The sequence below is a fragment of the Leptinotarsa decemlineata genome, unplaced genomic scaffold, assembly GCF_025532065.1.
Source record: "Leptinotarsa decemlineata unplaced genomic scaffold, Ldec_3_MD MMD2_tig00026354_RagTag_RagTag, whole genome shotgun sequence".
Classification (NCBI taxonomy): domain Eukaryota; kingdom Metazoa; phylum Arthropoda; class Insecta; order Coleoptera; family Chrysomelidae; genus Leptinotarsa; species Leptinotarsa decemlineata.
In genome coordinates this window covers 9,098,312-9,123,068 of record NW_027412702.1, presented here as the reverse complement: position 1 = coordinate 9,123,068, position 24,757 = coordinate 9,098,312, and the positions used below count along the sequence as shown (strand labels likewise).

Sequence of the window (24,757 nt, the reverse complement as noted above, 5' to 3'; positions counted from 1 at the left end):
CAGAGTTTCTGGATAGAATAAGAGGTGTCTCTAATGAAATTACCCCAAAAATGGTGGTGAACATTTTGAACACTCATCGGAACAGACTGGGTGAGTTTTGAATACATTTCTTTTTATTTGCAAATAATCTTATGGTTATTAGCGGCGGAAAAGATATTTACTAGCAGTAACTACATTAATAACAAAATTATATTTTGATTCAGATTACTTCAGTAATTCATAATTTTGCAAAGTTAGTACTGTTGCTGTTTCTGAAAGTTTAAAGGTTAATGCACTATGGTTAGCCACTATTGCAGCTACTACTTCGAGATGAATTTGTATATATTTCTTCAGGATGGTCGTACTGGTCCAGGATTTGTCGAAAATTTTGTTTGATAATGTCCTTATTCTTATCGTATTTGGGAAACTGTGAAAGAAGAGTGTTTATGACAGGAGTCTGTATGAGTCATGAAATAATGATTTTGTCATATATTTGCAAACCCTAAATATACATATAAAACTGATATTTTGTCCCCCCGTTAACAGGGGGAACTTTCAAGTCCGCCCTGTATCTATTCAAAAATGAAACGAATAATTGGTTGATCACATTTTTTTCATTAAATAACAATTTGATAATATTATTAAACTCAGTTCAATATAAATAAAGTGGTGCTGCAGGTTTTTCTGGGTTTTCCTGCAGCTGAAAAAGCAAATGCGCCACTGGAATCAATTAAGTCGCCCCGGAGCGCCAATTAATTTTTGTTGTTGTTTTATAATATATGTTATTCTTTATTAAACATGTTTATCAGTAAAAAAAAAATATAAATTTCACGAATGATAATGATAATATTAACAATGCCTCAATACAAGTAAAATACTTCGTAATGTTTTCCTCAGTTTATTCATATTATTATCAAATTAGTACAATATTGAAAAGCAAAATTGATGATTTTTTTCAATAAACTTATTATCATCATCTTGCACTATCGACTACTAGGAATAACATCTCAATATAGTAGTTGTAGAACATCGATTTTCTTCCATGTTCAGCCCTTATCAGAAGGCTCGTGAAACTGGACTTGAAATTTTGTAGTTGTAAAAAGCTGTTGAATTATGAACTAATGGAATAGAGGTTTTTCTCTCAGTGTACAATTTCACATCGGTGTCAAACTTCCTTCAGAAACTTCTCACGTCTCCTGCACTTCCATTTTCGACGTCCTCCTTGTGACGTTGCTGATTTTCCTTCCCACTGACGAAAGACTCGTGGTCATGGTGCCGGACAGGGACAACTTCCTGATTTTTTCCACTGCGCTGAACTTCTTGCACTTGACCAAGTTTTTTTTCTTGCATACGAAAATGAGGAAAATAAAAAGACCTGGAAAAAAACGACAATGAGTTCCTAAGGAATTCCAGAAAGTAGAGAGTTGTTTTTATTTACTATTATTACGAAAGTTCTTCAGAAAAGTTCCGGAAAATTACGTGGATCGAGCAATGCGAAGAGGTTTTATTTTCAGAAGTTATTTCGAGTAGAAGTTTGATAATTACTCTGGTTTCATTGTCGAGGAAATTAGTGCAGGGAAAGAATTGTGGTACAGTTTCGTAAATAAAAAAATATTTTCCAGGGTTATGCATGGTTGTCATATAGTTTAATCTTTTTTCACAACAAGCAAGGATAGTCAATCATAAAATTGGATGAGATGATTTTTGTGCATATATATCTGTCCTCCAGCTTTTTGATATAAAGGATTTCTAAAAAAATAAATAATCCCGAGAATGCCAGTAAAAACTCTTTCAACGATATTTTACTAACTTTGATATTTAACAGTACAGATTTTCAGACCAGAAAGTCTCAATTTTTTTTTCTATTGATATAGTTGAAGAAAAAAGAAAGGAAAGATAAGGAGAAAACTAGAAAGAAAACCAAGAGATATAACTAAAATAATCAGAACAAGAAATAAAAAAACAAAGAACAACAAAAACTTGAATACAAAAAAAATAAAAAGAACAAAAAAGAGATAGTAGAACAAGTAGAACAATGCCTTTTTCTTATACAACTGTATGTGGTCTTAAAGAAATAAAGTGATTTGATTTGATTTGGTTCGAAATCTAGAGAACAGTCTGGATCAACCAACTGAAATTAATAATATGGACCTGCAACCGTGGACAAAAAAATTAATGCAAAAGCCCATTTACATTTTCTGAGGCATACTATCGATCAACAAAATTTTTAATATTCGTTTTCTATATTCAGTATTATCAATCACTAAGTTACCTTGCAAAGAGTTGATGAAATCCCATACGATTTCTATAATTGAAGTAACCTTGTATGTGCTGAAATCGAAGAAAGAAGAAACAACTTCGAAGAGATAAAAAATGCCCATGGTGAAACACAGTTTGACAACAAGTACAAACCTGAAAAAGAACAAACTTATTAATATAACTACATTAATTTATTTCGACAGCTTTAATCCGTCCATAAAGAGCATTGAAATTATATCTCTCTTTTTTAGTGCACGTTTGAAATGGAACTTTTGGCGTATAATAAATCGGAAACAAGCATTTTTCCCAATCATCAGAAACGTGTGAGCGTTTCAACAGCCAAGTTGTCGTCTTCAGGAGATGACGAAAACTAAATAGTTTTGAATTATGAATGGACTGAACCGTTACTTGATGAAAATTAATAGTGATGTACCGGTATCGATGAAATGGTACCTATTAAGCTACGGCGGTAGCGAAACGCTTCTAGAATAAAACAGGATGATTAAAAGTTTCCTATATTTCATGCAGTTCATATTTCTCTAATAAGATCACAACAATCATAAATATGATTTTCTAGGCGTTTACCCACATATATTGGAATCATCTCGAGGGAATCAAAATTACTCGAAAAGTAGATAATATTCGCTGATTGTAATATTACAGTATTCATGGTCGCTTCCTAGGGGTATAATTAAGGAAGTGAAGACACTTTTCAAGTAGTGCAGTAGTCCGTACAATCCAGCAACCGGGCTAAGTACCGCATTGCAGAGTTTGTTTTTGGTCAATTTTTGTGCTTTCCGTACTTTCCACGAGTCAATATCTACTTGCAAGCTTGTCGCCCACTTGTCTGACACAGCACAGCACGGCCTGTCCCGTCAAAATACGGATAGGATTGGAACAATGAAAGTGAATGGACAACCGCCCACTAGCCCGGCACGGCACAACCATGAGCGTCCGCCGCTGGGAAGGATTCCAGCTCTCCAATCCTGTCCGGCAAATAACGGTACGTGCTGTGACGGACTGGCCAAGTGAGCCGCGTCGCCGGCCAGCGCTTGCCAGCACTTGTCCAAACGTGCCTGGGAAGTTTCTGTCTCTCTGTTTTGCTATTCCATCAGTTGACAGCATAGTGTCAGACGATAATTATGAAAATGGACGAAACAAAATTGAGTTGCTCATTAAGGCAGGCTCTAGAATATCCAGAAGTTCAAAAAATTTGATTGGAGTCATTCGAAAATACTGGAAAAATGTCTCCTCATCTTTTTTCAGATCGTTAAAAAGATGATGAAACTGTCCCAGATTTGCCCTCTTTTGAATAATGGAATGAACCCACATATTCCTTTTTTTGTGACTATTTTCTTCTTCATTCAATAATGCGACGTGTTTTCTGTATAAACTATATAAGTTTTATTGAATATATGTTTTTAGGGAACTGGACGAAATACTCCACTTCTCATCCCCTACTATGTTTCCCTATCAATCGTTTCATATTTTTTTTTGTTATATTTACATACTTACATTAAATACGCCAGTATATAATAGATGTCTATTAAATTGATACAGTAGTCTTGCTACATCGTTACCTACCAAAGTTAATTTTCAATTGGTTACTTTTCTTTCAGAATAGATTTTATACATCCCATTTCTCTAATTTTTTCATTTCAGTCAGGGTTAAATACTTGACGTCAGTTAGAGTAACATTCAGTATTTGAGGAACTCAACCATCTATCCCTAGCATATCTTTAATACCAGTAGGAGTTGATTTTTCTGATCTTTCATTTATACTACAAATAAAACTGAGGTATAGTCGAAGTAACCTTTATTGTGAATAATTAAAGCTATCGGCATCTTAAAAGCCAAAAAAACCAATACAGAGAAATAACGCCGCTGCGAACTAGTCCACGTGGACTGAGGAATTGGTGGTTCGTATTGGAAAATTTTTACTAACCGAGTTTTATGATTGGTTGAAGAGAAATAAAATTAAATTTGAAGTCATGTTACGGTGACGAATAGAATGTGGGGATGAGTATCGCCGTTATGTCGTCAATGTTCAGTTCAGGAACTGAATTACCTAAAATTTTTGTTATCTGTTCATAATGTGGCGTCCTTGGACAAGTACTAATAGTAATAACGAGTGTGATAACAACGCAGACTCATTCCTGTGTAGTGATTCCAATAGCGATGGTGAACAATACCAAAAAGAGATACATTTGAATAAGATTCGGATGCATTTGAATATTGAAACACAGCGTTTTCGTAAAAGTAATTCAATTGTTGGATGTTTTTTTCATCATGCTTTAATTTATTTTTGAATGATACCTGGCTTTTCTTGCGAAAAATTTCTTTTTCTTCTTGATATTGAGTGAGGTCTGGTTCATCTTCTTTATGTCTCTTTTCACCTTCAAACAGTACAGGACGGTTTTGATGAAAAGGTAAAAATTCACAACTTGGATAATCGTCAATGGAATAGATCTAAATAATAATTCCGTCTTGTTTCCGTTAGCTGGAAAAATACAATAGTGTATTCATAAATAAACAAATAATAATAATACAGGATACACAATTCATCATTCAAAAATGTGATAAACTTCACTAGCCCCAGTACAGAACCCTCCACTTCTATGTTTTCATTTGTTAGCTGTTTCCGGGAAAGATTAGGCAAGTTTTCTTAATTTTGAAAGTGTGTTACATTTCAATAAAATAAAATATTTTCTAGAATATCACAAGCGTATCAAAGATCGAAAAATCACCGGATCGAACTGACCCTCCATACCTCTTTCAATTCCACATTTCGTTACACCCATTTTTATTTCAATTGCTTCAGGTAATACGTTCACAAAATGGAAGAGAACCATCAGGAGAGTGAGAATCAGTGGTGAACCCCATCCGTGTAAACTGTATGACAGAAATCTCTTGAATTCTTTCTTCCTCTTCTCGGTGTATGTCGGATATTTGGTGGAGAAACTGCGAGAAGAAAATAATTGAAGTTTGTGTAGTGGATTCATAATTATTATCAACATTCTTCTAGTATTGTTAACAGGAATACAGAAGTACTGCACTATTCCTATTGTTCCATCTCTAGTAATTTGTACCACAGTTGTAGATGAAATAAACCTGCAGACCATGGTCAACAAATTCTGAATAGAGCTTTGACACATTACGGTCTCCAAACATCATCGCTTCTCAAATATTTTAACTCGACACCCAAATAGTAAACAGCTCTAATACGAGGATTTGGGCCATGTGGATATGTAGTTGGTTAGTACCTCGAGAGGCAGAAGAAACGATGACAAATATGTTGTTTGACGTTCGCTTTAGCCTAGTTCGAAGAATGCTACTCTGCACTAACATGTCGCCAAATAGCCTGAAACCGGTCTGCAAATGTAACACATAATTGAAAATCGCCAACAGCATATGCAGGAATTACTTCTGTGAAGAATCCTGCACTAACACCTGTCGGATATAATCCAATACCATTCGTGGTATTAGCCAGGGGAGTAGTTGTTTTCTGAGATGTCAGTCCATAAACCTATTGTGTAGGTAAAGGAAGACTGGCCTGAACGAATTGTTCCTTTAGATAATATGATTGCCCATGTAATACAGGAATAAAAGTGTTTTGTCCTTATACACGGATTTAGGTCATGTGCATATGCAGTTGGTTAGTACCTCGACAGCTAGAGGGGCGATGACAAATATGTTGTTTATCGTTCGCTTCAGCCTAGTTTGAAGAATGATACTTTCAATGGAATTAGATTTTCAATTATCGAAAATAATCAAGTTCGTGTTGATGATGATCACTACCTTGCATTGATGAGTGGCCAAATAGTCCGAAACCGGTCTGCAGGTGTGTTCCAATAAGTAAAAGTCAATTCCGACAGTTGTAACGCCAACAGCATATGCAAGAATTACTTCTATAAAGAATCCTGCACTGACATAATAGTCAAATAGTCAGAAAATGTATTCATATGTTATTACACTTTATATAATGGGCTTGTTTCATGATTTTTGGTTTAGAGTTCATTTGGTAGTAATTTCAAATTGAAAAATTGTGTACTTTGTTTCAGCTCTCTAAATAGCGTTGTTTTCCCGTAATTAATTATTGAAAATTGGATTTTCTAGGCTCGTGACGTCACGGGCCTAGTACCGCTTCTTGTTCGGTTGACCAATAGGAACAATACAAATAATGAACATTGCCAAATTGTAAAATTCACGGAGCGTATAAACAGTTTCTGATTCATTCAACGTAAAATCACACTCACTTCAGACAACTGCATCTAAGAAGAAAGTGTAAGAAATGCATTGGAAGGGAGAATCAATTTACCCAAATAACACAAAATGCAATAAAAACGTTATATTTGAAATATCTCCGGCAGTAGACATTTTCATGTTGATATCACAGAAATTTTAATAATGGAAGGGTATATGAACCCGTTAACGTTCAAATTCATGGAAAACTTCTTCCCATGAAATAAAATGTACTCGAAAACCATGGCTCATGAACCCTAATAAAATAAATCAATTATGCAGTCATGCCACCCACCAAAAATAAGAAATTCAACGTTATATATTAGCCATATTGCCACCCAGTCAGCTATCTCTCTTGAATGTATGAGACAATATACTCTTTCTAATGTTTCATATAACTTCGTACCTATTTTAGTTAAAATAATTGACATTTAGCAACACCGCTGTAGATACGAGCAATTCTATTCGTCAACAGACACGCGGCCAATTTAAACTCTTGCTTCTCGAATTTTTCTTTTTTCTGCAAATAGAAAGAGGTATTGGGACCGATTAGGCTCGATAAGTATAATATACCCCTTACTCGATCAGTCTATAAGCAAATCAGTATTATTTTCAATAGCATGAAACAAGCCCATTGATTTTGTCGTGATTAAGTATATGTTTTTTAACAAGTTTGTATCCATTTAAAAAAATCAATGTCAATTCTTACCTAAAAGTCCAGTAGATATCAAAACAAATGATCTGCAACCAAACGAAACAAGAAAATCCAAGGTATATAATTGAGAAGCCTGAAAATATCATCACAATGTCAGAGTGGTTGAAAATCTAAGAATTCTTACTTTCATCAATGTTTTACTTGAAATACCGTACAATGTACATCTGATAATTGTACATCCAAAAAGGATGTACCCTGTCCTTTTGTCGTTTTTTCTCAAAAGTTTCCAAAAGCACGTATACCAACTACATGAATAGTATAAGATTTACTCTAACTTCTGAAATTATGAAAAAAAATTTGATCGCAGAACATACAAATCCTTAATTTGTATATTTTTATGCGTTAACATGGTATTATATCTCTCACAATATTACAAAAATATCAGTGGTAATTTCTCATTTCAAAATCAATTTTCCTAGTGTAACATGCTATGTTATATTTCTTGTATTTCACAATCATATGACAAGAAATTCATATCAAGATTATTCATACTCAGTCTTTACTATGATAGTTTTGGGCTTCCTGCTAAATATTTCAAAAAAATACCTATCAAAATTTCTGAAATTGACAAATTATAGATAACTTGCCAATTCTCAAAAGTAAATAATGAAGTATGTTTATGTATTACATAAACATAGTGTTAGGTATGTAATACTACAAAAAATCATTTTTGCAACTGGGATATAACATATATTTTCACATTTCGTATACTAACATATTTTGAATATACAGTAAAATACATTTATAGCTGTTTTTTGTAATTGTTATTGAAGGGTAGAACTGATACATTCATATTCTAGAAGACTTTCAGGTCGTTGAAGTTTAAATATTTTTTTGAAATGTATTATGCACATAGTATATTTCAGAAGCTATCAATTTCAAATGTGATACACAGCATTATGTTATCAGGTGTCCATGAAAGTAAAATATAACTATGGTGATACTTTCTTAGAGTGCACATTTATCATTCTGTGCTAGCTATCAATGATTTTGGTTCAAAATCTATTGGCTTTCAAATCTTTAGTTCTTTCTCATTGTATAATTCCTCATTCTATTGAAACCATCGAAAACTATCGAAGTCTGATGCTCTGCAGTCTAAGTTCTACCACCACACCAACTAAAAATACTCACCAATTATCTTGCACAACAATTTGTTCTTCTTATAGTGCAGTTTCGTCTTGAATGTTGTGAAAACAATGAGTGCATAAAGAATGAATATGGCCAAGCAGAAGCTGACCAGAGTTTTTCCGAATACTTTTCTGGTTTCTCCCGCGAAAATGTAGTAAGCCATGGTCACTACTAGAAAAATGTCGGAAACAACCAAAGTCCACCTGTTCAGCTGGAATTTCGTTTGGAGGGGCGGGTTAGAATCCATGATGATTCCGAAGTATCTGTGATTCAGCACGGCTTTATTTTTCGTAGCGTGTTCGATGCAGTAAGTCTGTTGGGTTAAAGGATAAGTTTCGCCGGAGAGTTTGTTGTGGAAATTTCCCTTTTCGTCTAGAAAAAACTGCGAAATTCGTCTGTCGAGGAAGACCTTTCCAGGGTGACCGTGAATTATGGCAAAATCATCTGTAATCATGAAAAAAATCTTCTAACTTTAAAATTCTTGAAGTCATCTGAAATGCTGACTACTTTGAACATTTTTGGGTAGGCCAAGTTATAGACAAAAAAAATGGAATTAAAATATAAAATACCATGGAAATACGGTAAACCTGTGGTATGGGACTTCACTTGCGTTGGTAACAACTATCTGTTCCATCCAGTAGCGGTTGAAATTTTTGGTGTTTATTGCCCGGAGTCTCTGGCAGATCACCGTTCTACCTCTTTTTGATAGAAAGAATTAGTATTGCTATTCAACGTGGCAATGCTGCTTCGGTCCTTGGAACTATTCCTCCTTCACATAATTTTGATGGGATCATGCATTGCCCTAATTTCAGTACGAAACTGAAATATCTTCGAAACGAGCCGAGATATGTGGATATTCATTAGTCCCCTGTCAAGGTTAATTCACAAGTGCTTGATCCACCTTCTTCTTTTTCAGTGCGGTCAATGGACTTAGGTCATTCTTGCCCCCCAAATATGAGTTGCAGTCCTCGTAGTTCTGGTTCCCTTTCAGTAGAAGAGCTTCGTGAAACAAGAGCCGAATCGATCCCTCTACAAAACCCAGTTTCACTTGGAAGGATCGATCGCGGCTCGAGAAATGGTTCTTATGGAGATTATGTGAAACATGTTCTTCCTTTCGAATCAGTAGAGAGTTGTCCTGAAAATCTAAAGAAGAAAATTGGATTGGATAATTTAGGAAACATTTGCTACATGAATAGCATTTTACAAGTGTTGTTCATGACGAAGAATTTCAAGAACGAGGTTTTAATGATGAACGAGACCGAGAATGTTCCCTACTTATTTATCAAACTCAAAACACCTGTTCATGCAGCTGCAGTTTCGTAAGAATGTATCATCTTTCCCTCCAACCGATTTCCTGGAGTCTTTGAAGTCCACTAGATACTCGTTAGGACAACAAAAGGATTGTTTTGAATTCTTGGGTTTCTTATTGAATACTCTTCGTGAGCAAAACAATAGCAAAATCAGTACTCCCGACCGCTCTAGATTGAATGATTCCGTACAGTCCATCTCGTCTTGTGTTTGTAAATCTTTTGCTGGGAAAATCCTCCTTGTTTACTTTGCAGAAATGTTCAAGAGGTAGTGAAAACTTATGTGAATTTCTGGAACTTCATCTAGCGTTTCCTAATATGACTAATAACCAGTCCGTGCAAAGTTTATGGTTAAATCATCTGAAAATGGAATTTTTAACAGGTGATGATCGACTGTATTGCCAACCATGCGCCAAACAAACTGACTGTTATAAGGAAACAAGTATAGCTGAGGCACCAGTCAATCTAATAATAATACTGATGAATTTCAAACAAGACTCAACCTCTGACGGAAGCAAGAAACTCTTTCGAAGGTTCAAAATAGATGAACATTTCAATTTAGCAGACCACTGTTACAATATTCATGCAGTCGTTGTTCACTGTGGTTCTGGCGTTGAATTTGGTCATTATTACGCCTTGGTCAAAGACGAAACGGACTGGTTTAAGTTTGACGATAGTCATGTCACGAAGTGGTCTAGCGATGTATTGAATCTATTGGAGCCTTTGGAGATACGCTACATTTTATTTTATGAGAGAAAGGACATTGGCAGATCAAGATCTTCAGACGATGTGGTGATGCAGGTTTTTCCGGCTTTTCCTGCAGCTGAGAAAGCAAATGCGCCAATGAAATCAATGAAGTCGCTCCGGAGCGCCAATTAATTTTCATTGTTGTTTTTATTTTTATCGTTGTTTTCAATCAAATAATTATGAAATCAAAATATTTTGAATTGTATTTTTGAAATAACAAACTTCACCTAAAAGTCCATAATTTTTGGTATTTTTTGGTGAAACAAACGGTTGAGGTCTTGTAATACATCAATAGATAGGTCTTTCATTTCTTTATATACTGGTTCGTTTTTCGAGTTCGGAAAAGCTGTTCAAACATTTTATCATTCCGGTTCATCCCAATAAATGTTCTCACTATCCACTTCCTGACAGAAATGTTGTTTCCCTGATGAATGTATTTTTTTTGTCAAGAATAATAAACTAGCAAAATGTTCGTTGTTGGTCTTGGCTATCTTGTTGAAGCTACATCTGTCAAATTAGTTATCATTTATTCAGTCTGGTCTACCAAATCACCATGGACGGATATAGCATTCAGCAACACGTGCAAATAAAAAAATTGTTTTATAAAAATGGTCGTTTTGTTCGAGCAACGTATCGCGCACTTGTTCAATTTTACGATCGCCATAATCGTCCTTCCGAGAGGACTATTCGCAATGTGGTGGATAAATTAGAGTCCACTGTTTCGATAAACGATCGACTAACACCCGTACGTCAATGGAACGGCGGGATCTGCCTAGAACATCGCTGCTGTCTGTGAGCGTGGGCAGGATAATCCGAGGAAGTCAATTTCACGTCACTCACAAGAACCAATCGCAGACTTGGGCTTGCACCCGTACAAAAATCAACTGACTCACGAACTGAAGGTAAATAACCATAGACACCGACATTTGAAACTAATAGTAATAACGAGTGTGATAACAACGCATACTTTTTCCAGTGTAGAGATTCCAATAGCGATAGTGAACAATGCGAAAAAGAGATTAAGATTCGGATGCATTTGAATATTGAAACACAGAGAGTAAGTTTCAATGTATATAAAAATCTACATTTCAAGTTTGGTTTCGAGGGAAACAAACCATTACACCTAATAAAATCATTGAAAAAACATTATACGACTGTTACAAAAGCATGAGATTTCTACAACTGGAATCATAAGAAACAAATTGAATACTTCCGACCGTAACGTGAGCTGCTGTGACAAAACTCTTCAGAATTCGATAAAGAAACTAGGATTTAGATTTGAAATAATAAACAAACATCAAGCAGTTATGGAAAGCAGAAGAATAGTGGAATTGCGTTAGAAATACTTAGAACAAATAACTAAATATAGACAAGAATAACGGCAAATTTTCTATTTGAACGAAAATTGGTATGACACTCATGACACAGTTACGAAAGGGAGGACTGATGGACCGAGAATGTGTACATGCCTGCAAACAAAGGATCGCAGCTGATCATTGTGCATTGCGGGGGAAGTGAAGGATGGGTTCCGAATTCTTTGAAATTATGTGGAAAATAATTTGAAGACTGCAATGTTGACTATCACAAGAACATGGAAGCTAATATTTTCGAGGAATGGTTTGAAAACACATTGATCCCAAATTTGGATGCGAATAGTATAATAGTTCTTAACAACGCTTCCTATCATTCGCGACAGCTCATCAAAGTGCCGAATAAAAATTCGAGAAAAGATGAAATACAAAGTTTTTTAATGGATAGTAATTTGTATTTTGAAGATTACTATATCAAAAACCAACTACTTGAAGTTTTACAGACAAAAACATTTGAAAAAGTGTATGCCTTTGAGAGTATTGCTGAAAAGTATGGACACACCATACCGAGACTCCCTTTTTTTGTGTTTTCAATCCCATCGAGTTGATTTGGGGAAAATTGAAACGAAGCATCAGGCGTAAAATTTTTTTCCAAAATTTGATAAGAAGGTAATAGAGCTAATAAAGAAGAAGTATCTAATATCAAGGAAAAAGACTGGTAGAAAAGGAGTAAAAAAGTAATTTCAGTTGAAAAAGACTACGAGTATATGTAGATTGGACACTTTCATATTAATGGTGGAAATATGAATGTTATTTGAATCCCTACTTTCTCACTGACCTATATAAACGAAATATTTATTATATTTATATATTACATATACACAGTGTCATCCCCAAAGTATGCACCATATGGGAAACTTATTTATTAATGGTTTTTCGACAAAAAGTTATTCTTGATAAAAGTTTGTACATCCCCTAAAACTGAACATGCACTAATAAAATACAGTACAACACACGTAATATACGAGGATCCTTCAAATATTTGATTTTGTGACAAGAGTAAAGTACTCTTATTTTCGAAAATCTCAGGAAATCTAATTCAGAAAAGTTGTTCAGCATTAAAAAATACATCTAGATTTGAAGTTATGGCCATCTAAGTGAAGTTTTATTTTTTTACCCATTTTTTTTAATGGGGACTACGAAAAAAAATGTTTGCTAAAACGATAAATAGTTTTTAATAATATTCATTGATTTCTTTAGGACATCCTTATATACATACATTATTTTAAAATCATATAAATAAATGACATAAATAACAAAAATGATGATATGATAGAAAAAAAATAAAAACCATTTTTCAATGATTCCAGAATGTTTTCAACATGAGGATATAAATAATAAATATATTACCAAACAGAAAAAAGAAAATCCATTATGATATTTTATATAGTTCATGAGGTTTTTTTTATTGGAAAACATTTATTGAATCTTTCAACGAAAGTGGGAGTTTGTTATACTCATTCAAACATGAAGAGATAAACGATTATCCACCTTGAAACCCAAGTATTTGAATTCACTTGCGAACTCTATTGCATCACCTGCAATTTGAAATCTTATGTTAAGATTGTTGATGAGTGATAGCTTATAACCAGTAGATAAGATCATATATTTCATTTTGGAGGTGTTGAGTTTTAGTTTATTGCTATTCATGTACTTGAAAACATTTCTTAGTTCATTATTCATTTGATCAGCTACTGTTTCTATATTATCTCCTCAAATTGATAACAAAGTGTCATCTGCAAAAAGGGTCATGAAATCACAACCATGGATATCATTCAGGTAGATTAAAAATAATATAGGTCCCAAAACACTCCCCTGAGGTACCCCGAAAATGACTTCGCGAGATGATGACACTAAATCCTTCATTTTGGTTACCTGTTTGCTTTGTGATAAATAATCAGTCAGCCATAAGAAAACAGTTTCCCTGATATTAATACTTTGGAGTTTATTTAGTAATATGTGGCGATCAATTGTCTCAAAAGCTCTTTTAAGATCTGAAAATACGGCTATAATATAATGTCCCTTATCTATTGATTCTTTCCATTTTGATATTGTGACTTGTAATGCAGACTTACATGAATGGTGTTTTCTGAAACCTGACTGATATTTTAGTAAAATATAATTATTTTTTAGATATTCTAGAGTTCTAATATTTTTTCAATACAAGGCAAAGTGTTGATTGGTCTAAATTCCCAGGATTTATTTGTATTAGGGACTTTCTGAATTGGCACAAGGACACTAGTCTTGAGCTCCTTCGGGAATCTGCCAGTGCTCAAAGATGTATTTATAAAATGCAACAATACATGTCCTATAACACCAAATGTTTTTTTAATAAGTTTGCAATTAAGTATTTCACTCCGTTGTCAATTTAGACAGATCTGCTAATGCAACACTTTGAATTTCTCGAAGGAATTGTTAATCGATGTAACATTGGTCTCATGAAGTAAATCAGATTAATCAATAGTGTTCACAATTTCTTGTACGCTATCAATAAAATAATTGTTAAATGATTCTGCAATATCTAGATTATTTTTATGAATGACTGACTGACCATTTATTTTGAAATAAATACCATCAGTAAACGTATTGCTATTAGTTTTAGGACTTACAAGCTGTTTGAGTATTTTCCACATAATCCTCGGATTTGACCTATTTTGATCAATTTTTAAATAATAGTGTTTTTTCTTTGAGTTTCAGTAAATTCACACATTTATTTCAAAGAAATTTACATAGAAATAGACAGCATCCTGTATACGACGGTTCATTTTAAAAGCCTGTAATATTACAAATTACACAACTATGGTGTTAACTACACAATAGTCTCTCTTACTAGGGTGACACAGTGTGGATTCTTATCTACATAGTGGATCACAAAAAAACTAGATCAGGATTGAAACAGAAATGCGCTTTTTTATTAAATACTTTGGTTTAATATTATTCTGAATAAGATTCATTTCAGTGATCAGTTTATTCCTCTTACACCTCACAAACTTGTGTAATCTGTGATAACTAACTTTGGAGCTATTTCAATCCTCTTTTGGTTGCAAAGTTACCATTTATATTTTTCCTAGTCTCCAATTCATATACCGATAACTCCGCACCGATTATCCGAATTGAAAACGGTGCTGAGAATCGCACGTTAATAGGTACGATCTCGTTAATCCTTAGCTTGCATAAGTTTTGACTTCTGAGAGTTGTCGTTTGTAGGAGACCGACAGCTGGTTAACGGAAAAATATTTTTTTAAAGGGGAATGTCGCTGTATAAAGAATCGAAATAATTTTCAAGCAAAAGATCACAAGACTCCCTTTTTATTAAAAAAAATTGTCAGCGCCCCCTCTTCGGCGAGTGATGTTTTTTTTCAATGAAATGTACTAAGAATTATTCCTTTTCGTACAAATTTTGTCGGACTTTGATATATCACCCCATTCAAAAGTTGAGAAGGGAGGAGAGACTATTAAGGTCCGCACTGTATAAGTTATTCGAGATGCTGACATTCATAGATCTCAAGGTGAACTGTCCTTTGGCTTTTAAGGTCAAACTTCTCAAAACTCAATTCTGCGTCGATTACCTACGTGATATTGATCTAGTTTCGTAAGAGAAATATATCCATTTTTCTTTTGAAATATCCAACAAAAGTAAATATTTGTCTTCATGATTTATTATCACGTCACTTCGGCAAATTAGCTGAAAGAAAAACACATTATTGATTCTATTAATAATCGTGTTATTTCAAGGAAAAATTCGTTGAGTACGTTTTCTCATGAATAAGAAACAAAAATTCTAATTAAAATCGAAGTACGAGTTCGAAAACGTACACAATAGTTATCAGTCAGCCACCTATGAAATGTTTTCTACAGTAGCTCCAATTTTCATAGAAAATAAAGACATATTAATATCATATGTTTCGGCCTTCGGTTGAATTCTCACTTCCAAACTGGATTACAAGTAAGCATGGACCTCCTCCCCCTTCTTAAAGATGCCATCTGTGGGAGGGACAGTGAATGCTTATTCAATCTGCTTATTCAATGAAATAAGCGCTATTTGAATCAGTGCAATTTTTCCAACGTTGGTAGTTGGTTGACGAGAGATATGGGGAGTATGGTGGAAGAGACAGAACTTCTTAGATCAATTTCTTCAATTTTCGGACAGTGCGGACGGGCGTTGTCGTGAAGCAGGATCGAACCCCTTTTGTTGACCAGTACCAGCTGCTGTGACGTAATTTTCGGTATATTTCGTCGAATTCCCCTCAATAGGACTCTGCTGTGATGGTTTGGCCCGATTACAGAAAGTTATAGTTAGTCACATCAGCTGTTGCCCACCACACAGTAACCATGGTCTTGTTTTGGTGCGTTTGCGCCTTTGGGATGCTCATTGGGTTCCAACCACTGTCCTGAACGTCTCCTCTTGTCGTAGAGTATCCACTTTCCTTTACACGTGACGATCCGATCCAAAAAAGGATCGTTTTGGTTGCGCAAAAGCATTTAAGAACATACTTGAAACGTGACAATTTCTGTCGATGGTTCGAATCGTGGGGCACCCACTTTTCGAGTTGTTTAGCTTTTCCAATACGTTTTAAACCATCAAAACCGCATTGAAACTGACGCCTAGCTCTTCCGCCATCCCATGCACCATTTGTGCATGAAATATCGCGAACCAACGTCGAACAGTGCGATTATTAACACTACCGTTGCCAAATGCCTGGTTAATTTTACGTTTTGGTTCAATTTGGATTTGAATTCAAAAATTTGGTCAAAATCGCTCAACGATATCATATAGAAGAAATAAGCCGAAAACAGTGAAAAAAATCAAATTTTGAAATCATTGTATAGAGTAGAGCACGATATCCCATACTTATTGTTCCGCGTAGCCCTTTTAGACTTTCCAGACCACAGCGAACCCCTAAAAAACTGGCTATTGATTAAAAAATGATACAAAAAGCAATTGATACAATACATACGTTTAGCATTAGATAGAACAAATAAGGTATTTTATTGCCTCGAGCTCTCGCGTTCGATTCCCGGGTCGGGCAAAGTATTAGAAAATTCTTAGTAGTAGCACGGAGTCTGGAACTGTGCCTGGTGTCTGGCAATAGGCTCGCCCCCTATTACAGGGGACTAATAACATAACTGGCAAAATGTGGATGTTACATTTAAAGTGTTACCTCAGCTTAGCCTTCGGGTAATAAAAGGTCCAGTGTCACGTTTCATTTCATGATTCCATCGCTCTTTCTGCTAGTACTTCTGAACATATCACACACTGTGGACTGGGTATTGAGATTCTTCTCTGCACATAAATTCAATTTTCAAATATTTTTTATTATAATTTTTTTGTTTTGCTTAAGAAATGTTAATGTGATTCGCTGATTTTCGCATAATTATTATTTGAAATTGAACTTTTATCTGAAGTAGATCCAATAGGACTCGATGTAGTCTAAACATTTGTGATATGGTTGACAAAGATTGAATTTCGGGACATTCTTTGCGTAGAAAACCTGTTTTTTCACCAAGTAGCTTAGCCCCCGCCATTACGTAAACTTAAGCGCGTACCCCCTATGACCCTATGGCGTATCCTCAGTGGTAAGCGTACCCCACTTTGAGAAACTCTTGAGTAGAGGCAATATTATGAAATAGAAATCAGAAATCTAGTCCCAGGCAAGAATTGAGATTGAATATATGATTTCTTTGATATCCGAGAAAAACAGTTTCAATGAAGAAGTATTTAATACGACAAGCCATTATATAGTTGAGGATTTATTTGGATATACAGGGTGTTGATTAAACACGCGGCAAAAAATTAAGGGACTATTTCTTGAACTATTCTAAGGATATTTTGTCCTTTGATGATTACTGATAGGGCGGTTTGTTTAGAAGATACAAGGAGAAAATAAATTTCGACAATAATTATTTTGTTAATTTTAGCATTTTAGCATATTGGCTCGAGAGTTTTTAACAGTAACAAACGGAGATCGCTGGATTGGTCGAGGTGGACCTTATTTATGGCCTGCTCGATCGCCAGACTTAAATCCCCTGGATTATTTCCAATGGGGCCACCTAAAGTCATTAGTTTATACTACTCCAGTGGAAGGTGTGGAAGATTTGAGAAATCGGATAATTGCTGGATGTAACACAATCAGAAACGATCCTGGTGTTTTTGAAAGAGTTTGGGAGTCGATGAGGATGAGATTGGATTCTTGCATCCAAGCGGGGGTAGTAATTTTCAATAGTTCTTGTAGGTTTAGGAACATTACATGTAATTTTTGGTAATAAGTTGTTATTGTCGTATTGTTGTATTATAGACAAAGAAGAGGAAACTTCTGACGAACTATTGGAATTGTGAAGAAATGGATATAGACCAACCAAAACTGTCCTGGACAACAGAAAAATGAAACTGCACTGACAAGACAACAAATACGTCTAAAACGTCTGCTGTTACTATCAAAGAATTATTGGGTGAAGATTCAGATAATTTTGCCACTCACAGATAAAGAAAGGTTGTAAAAAAGTAAAAGAATCCGGAAAATCGGTACAACAGATAGAAAGAATCAGTTGACATTGTTGGAACCATATACAGTTCGTCCTCAATAAAATTGTTCGTATTTTATATAGCTTATACTTTATAAAAGAATGGAAAAAGAAGTTATAAAAACTTATGATGCAGATTGTTTTCATCCAGTAGAATGTAAAAACTTTCTCAAGCAATCTAAAGGGAATACTTTCGAAAGCAAAATCAAGTCATAATGGTGGAAAATGCCAAAAAACAGGCAAGCAACATGAAGATGGAAATGCAGTTTGGAATAAATGAAAAAAAAAGGTCTAGTAGTAACTTTCAAGATGCGAGAATGGAGCCTAAAAAGTCTGTTTCAAGAGCAAAAGTGAAAAATGAGACTGTCACCTTGGCAAATACGGAGAATTTTACTTTATGGTTTTCTGAAAACCGTGCAGAGAAAAAATATGTTTTGCTGAAAATAAACAAATGGAAAATGAAAAGGGGAATTGCATGACGACTTATTCGAATAAATAGAGTATGACTTGCAAGAGAAATAATCATAAGAAAAAGAATTTAAAAATATAGACAAGAAAACAGAATTCGATATAATATGTCCTCCATTGGGTGGAAAGTAACCTGTTTCCAGTGGCGAACGCAATTACGCTTTGTGAAAAATGTTGAACAAAAAATGAATGTATGAGACAGCAATTCCGAGTCTGTAAAACATTTATTATATAAATTCAAATTCTAGACATCTAGTGAAGTAATGTGTACCTATGGAAAAACTGCCATTCAATTTAGATTTTTGGCACCTTCTCAACTACAATATTCTTGGAGTTTTCTTCAAGAATTAGAGAAGGAGGAAAAGATAGTTCCCGAATACGTATCCAAATGAAGTGTATTTTCATTTTGAATTTGTTTATGTTTTGTTTTGCCATACAAAAGCTTGATTCAAAATAAGAAGTGTTTTCAATCACTGTGAATTTATATACCGGGTGTCCCACATTTTATGTGACAGGCAATATCTGGTTTGTTGAAGGAGATACACAAAAATGTTTCATACAAAAGTTTTAGGAGTTCATGAGAGCTATATTTTGATATAATGTTTAAATATACAGGGTGTTTGGTGAAGGTGCTACAGACCAAAATTCCATTTTTTAAAATAGAACGCCCTGTATATCATTACATATTCAGATGCTACGTTGAATTCTGATATCATTTCATGTTTGGTTTTTGAAATTCGGTTACGGCGTTGTTGAGTTATTGCACTTTTCCTTAAATATAAAGTTTCAAAAAAACTTATTTACTCGTACACGAATCCAGTCTATATCTTTTATTAAATTGAACTAGACTACTACTGAATACAAACCATTATTCTCACCTCTACGATACGATATCGATATCAGTTGAATATAATATTGAAATTCTTGAGAATGTGACTAACTTGAGGGTGAATTGCTTTATATTGCACAATTTCATCAAGTAGCTTATGCTTGTTGATGCCATAGTAACAAATGTTGTTGAATTGTATCTACTTGTCAGTTCGATTCAGTGATTCTTTGCAAAACAGTAACTGTGTTCTTTGTGCGAAAACTCCAGTATGCCTTTCGCGTTTAGTCCAAGTGATTGCATTGATATGTTATTAATTTTTGGGGAATGTCAGAAAAACTGCCGTCAAGCACAACGTCTATACCAAGAACGTTTTCCAGACAGACCCATTCCGTCACGAATGACTTTTTCGAGAGTTGTAGAAAAATTGCGAACTGGGTCATTTCCTTCTACTATAAAGCATCGTCATCATACGAGATCTGTTAGAACTGAAGATTTAGAGATCAATGTGTTGGCTTATATTATTATTCATCCACATGTTTCTATCCGTACTCTTGCAGAAGAAGTCGGTGTGAGTAAATCTAATGTACAGAGAATTCTGAAAGAAAATAAATACCACCCTTTCAAAATTCAGTTGGTACAAGGTTTGAAACCCACGGACTTTGAACGACGACTTGAATTCATTGCTTGTATTCAGGTAATATTACATGAAAGTCCTAACATATTCAGTCAAATTTTGTGGAGCGATGAATCGCGATTCCACAATAATGGAGTTGTGAATCGACATAACAGTCACTATTGGTCTCAAGAAAATCCCCACTGGGTCCGCGAAAGTAATTTTCAAACTACTTGGGGTATTAATGTATGGTGTGGATTGTTCAATGGCCGCATCATAGGACCTTACTTATTCAATGAAAATCTCAATGGATTGCGATATTTACATTTTTTTGATCCAGTTGATGGAAGATATTCCCATAGCAGAACGACAAGGAATTTGGTGGCAACAAGATGGTGCTCCTCCTCACAATTCACAGGTTGTTACTGAATATCTGGATAGAACGTACCCAAATAGATGGATTGGTAATAAGGGTCCAATTCGGTGGCCGGCTCGTTCCCCAGATTTATCACCGCTTGATTTTTTCCTATGGGGTTATTTAAAAGATATTGTTTTCACTACTCCCCCTTTGAATGTGGATGATCTGAAAATGAAAATTCGACTAGCGCGTAGTGATATTACGCCTGACATTATAAGAGCGACTTGTACGAGAGAAGTGATTCGACGTTTCGAAGCCTGTATAATATCTAATGGGCATCACTTTGAACAATTTTTATGACTTATTTCTAGGTACCTACCATTCTTATGAAATGATTTATCAAGTAATATTATTTACATTGTTATTAATTAAAGATTTGTTTTCGAATACACCTCTTTCAATTTCGCAATTGTTTCATATTCAAAATGATTCCTGACTGAATTCCACAACTCAAAATTGAAACCATTACTTCGAACACCCAAAATTTTGACTAATTTTCATGTGATCTGATGCAGTGAGAATAATTGTATGAGATATTTTTAAAAATAATAGTCGTTCTCAAGACTTTACATTTTAAGCAATAACTCAACAACGCCGTAACCGAATTTCAAAAACCAAACATGAAATGATATCAGAATTTAACGTAGCATCTGAATATGTAATGATATACAGGGCGTTCTATTTTAAAAAATGGAATTTTGGTCTGTAGCACCTACACCAAACACCCTGTATATTTAAAAATTATATCAAAATATAGCTCTCATGAACTCCTAAAACTTTTGTATGAAACATTTTGTGTATCTCCTTCAACAAACCAGATATTGCCTGTCACATAAAATGTGGGACACCCGGTATATATATATATATATATATATATATATATATATATATATATATATATATATATATATATATATTACAATGTAGGTTTTCACGGATGGTAGAATATGATGTGTTGTTTTTCCGGGTGTTCATCCGTTGTGTACTATTCGATAGTCGACGTTTCGCCATCATCTCAGATGGCATTATCAAGACGAGTTACTGCTTCGCTTCGAGAGGTGTAACTGATGTTGAGTTCTTCTTGTGGTGTTTTTATATGGCTTCGCTTGCGTAAGTTGTATGGATTTGTTACCCTCAGGTGGAAAAACAGGTAACAAGCCCATGCAACTTACGCAAGCGAAGCCATATAAAAACACCACAAGAAGAACTTAACATCAGTTACACCTTTCGAAGCGAAGCAGTAACTCGTCTTGATAATGCCATCTGAGATGATGGCGAAACGTCGACTATCGAATAGTACACAACGGATGAACACCCGGAAAAAACAACACATCATATTCTACCATCCGTGAAAACCTACATTGTAATATATATTATATATATATATATATATATATATATATATATATATATATATATATATATATATATATATATATATATATATATATAATATATATATATATATATATATATATATATATATTATATATACGAATATGAAAGTTATTGAGTGTCTTGATATAGAAACAGAAGTAGTTATATTATAATTATATATATATTTAATTAAAATTTTAAAAATTATTTCAGGGAAGAAAAAATTCAGGAATAACTTGAGTACTTCCCTGTTCACACAAGTTCCAACTTCTATGGGTTGTCGTCTGTAAATAAACGACAGCAAAATAACGGAAAATATATTTTGAATAGAAAAGTTCAACCGGTTATTATTTAAAAAAAAATGATAGTAAGATACCAACAATACAAGTTAACAGAAAAACATTTTGAACAAAAAAGTTCAATAGGTTATTGTTAAAAAAATAACAGTATAATACCAATAATACTCACAACTGTAATTCCCAATAAAACCCATCATCGACCTGAAATCTAAACCATGGACGAAAGTATCTTCGCAATGGGATCCGTTGATAAAACTCTTTCCGTCCGGGCAGCATTTACGTATGCACCGAATTCTTTCGCAGATTTCCTCACCCCTACACACCCTCACCACGAATCTGTGATCTACGGTTTCGTCAAGGCAGTACTGATTTTCGGGAAAGCGATCCCCAATCTTTGTGAGAAGCAAGGTATCATTTTCCATTAGGAAGTCGTCTTCAGTTTCGAAAAGGTGGTCGTAAATCACTCGGCAATGGGGTAGGCCAACTTTCAGGTAAGGATTGGCGTAGTGGTTGGTTCTGTTCGACAGGTACACGCAGGAGTGGTGCAGAGGGTTGTAAAAGAAGTTGCGATGGCAACATTTCGGGAAAGCGTGGAGTTTGGTGGCAGGAAAAAAAGAGTGATTGCTGTAGATGGTGATGTGTATCTCAGAACGAAAGACATCGACGCACTCAGCAATACCACTTGCATCTATGTCCAGCGTTGTATTTGCTCGAATCGCCTCCCTAGTGCTCAAGCTTTTATTACAAAAAACTCTTCGATTTTCCTCGACCAACCATTGATCGTACTCACAACACTTTGGCAGATCAGACGCGGCACCGAAGACGAAGAACGGAAGAAAAAATAAATGGGCCCGCATCCCGAACAATGTTTTCTAAAAATACAGGCACCACCGAGAGTGTATTCTGTTCCTGAGAACGGTCAACATTGAATCATTCTTGATCCCGAATGTTTCTCGGATGACGTTGTTCATATTTCGATCTGGAATTTATTTGTGTAACAAAAAGCTTTTGTTTATTTTAATTATTATACATATGAGTCTATTACTGCAACAACGAGGCTGGTATGTGATATCTACGGGATGTTTGATACTTCCGAGGAGATATTATGATCCGGGTGTGTGTTTGTATTCATAGTGGTTTCGGGAAATGTTTCAAACTAGTTTGGGGATAACAAATTTTCAATATTAAAGGACATCAATTACCAATTTGTTCGTTTTCATGGAGAGGTGCAATATATTACTGAAAAATGTTTGTATATTATAAAGATTTCTATATTGAATTCTTTCGAAAAATATAGTGTCGTATACGATACAAAAATCAGAATAATGTTGAATTATTTCGAGGATTCAACACAATCACTATATCGTATAAACAAAGTCGCTCTCTGTCCCTATGTATGTTTAGATCTTTATAAAAAAAATTGTGCTGAACGGTTTTATTGGAAAAAAAATAATGATATAGATAATGAATTAAAAACTGAAAAATTATTGGGAACGTCCTAGGTAGCAGTCATCGCACCACTCTCCTCAGCAATCTGCGGTATTCATAAGAAAAATAAATAATAAAATCCTTGGGCGTAGCTTAACCTGAGTAAATATGTAAATACTACGTACATGATCTACATCATTATTATCTTTTTTTTTCAATAGAACCATTTGACATAATTTTTTTAACTTATTTTAGTGGCTCAGTATTACAAGGTGATATGTATTCTGCCATTTTGTACCTGCGGCCATCTTGAATTTGCATCTTTTCCAAAGTGTACTACTATTCTACTAGCAATCGAGCAATACCCGTACGTCGACGAAACGTAATATCTGTCGAAAGCATCGCCGCTATCTCTGACAGTGTGCAGGAGAAAAGTTTTTCCCCTATCTACCTCTCCATCATTATCCAAAACCAATTGGGTAAACTTCCAAAGAAAAAATATTTTTAAAACAACTATTTTCACATTACACGAAAATCACTTGATTTTCATATGAAAGAAGTTGTTTCGAAAGGACCTTTTTCTTTCGTGAAACTCAATTTTCATGTGAAAGTAATTGTTTCGTAAGGTCTATGTCTTTCAGTTTGTATCTGAAAAAAACTTCTCTGCAAAGAGTTTATTTTGAAATTTATTTCTTTCTTTCTTTCTCCTACATGTTTGTTTGATGATGGAGATTTAGAAAGCCAAAAAGCTTTCGCTCACTAAAAAACTGATTTCTTGTAAACATATTTCCTATTCAATGTGCAATATAAAAAAGTTAAGATAACTCAGCTGGGGCTCCACGTGCTACAGATTGACGCTAGCAGCGGCAACAGTTTACTGCCGCGTCTTGGTGTTGTAGCTCGATGAGCTTTAGTAAGCAATGGAAATAGTGGTTTCTCCCGTGCTATCACATAGAAGGACAGATTTAAAATTTGTTCTTTCACACAATAAACTAAAAGAAAATCCTGACAAGACTTTTCTGAGTATTACAGGATTTTAATATTTCTTTTGAATGT

The 24,757-nt window shown here is 34.6% G+C and overlaps 1 protein-coding gene across 1 annotated transcript; it reads right to left on the bottom strand.

The window, feature by feature from the left end:
• Positions 1-849: 849 nt before the first annotated feature.
• On the bottom strand, positions 850-23,226 carry LOC111506058 (probable G-protein coupled receptor Mth-like 3). Its single transcript, XM_074184080.1, has 7 exons — positions 22,443-23,226; positions 8,327-8,767; positions 7,190-7,268; positions 5,009-5,199; positions 4,555-4,738; positions 2,252-2,391; positions 850-1,354 (listed from the first exon to the last, which is right to left on the bottom strand). The coding sequence occupies exons 1-7, from the start codon at positions 23,128-23,130 to the stop codon at positions 1,167-1,169; spliced, it is 1,911 nt and encodes a 636-aa protein (XP_074040181.1). The 5' UTR covers positions 23,131-23,226; the 3' UTR covers positions 850-1,166.
• Positions 23,227-24,757: the final 1,531 nt, after the last annotated feature.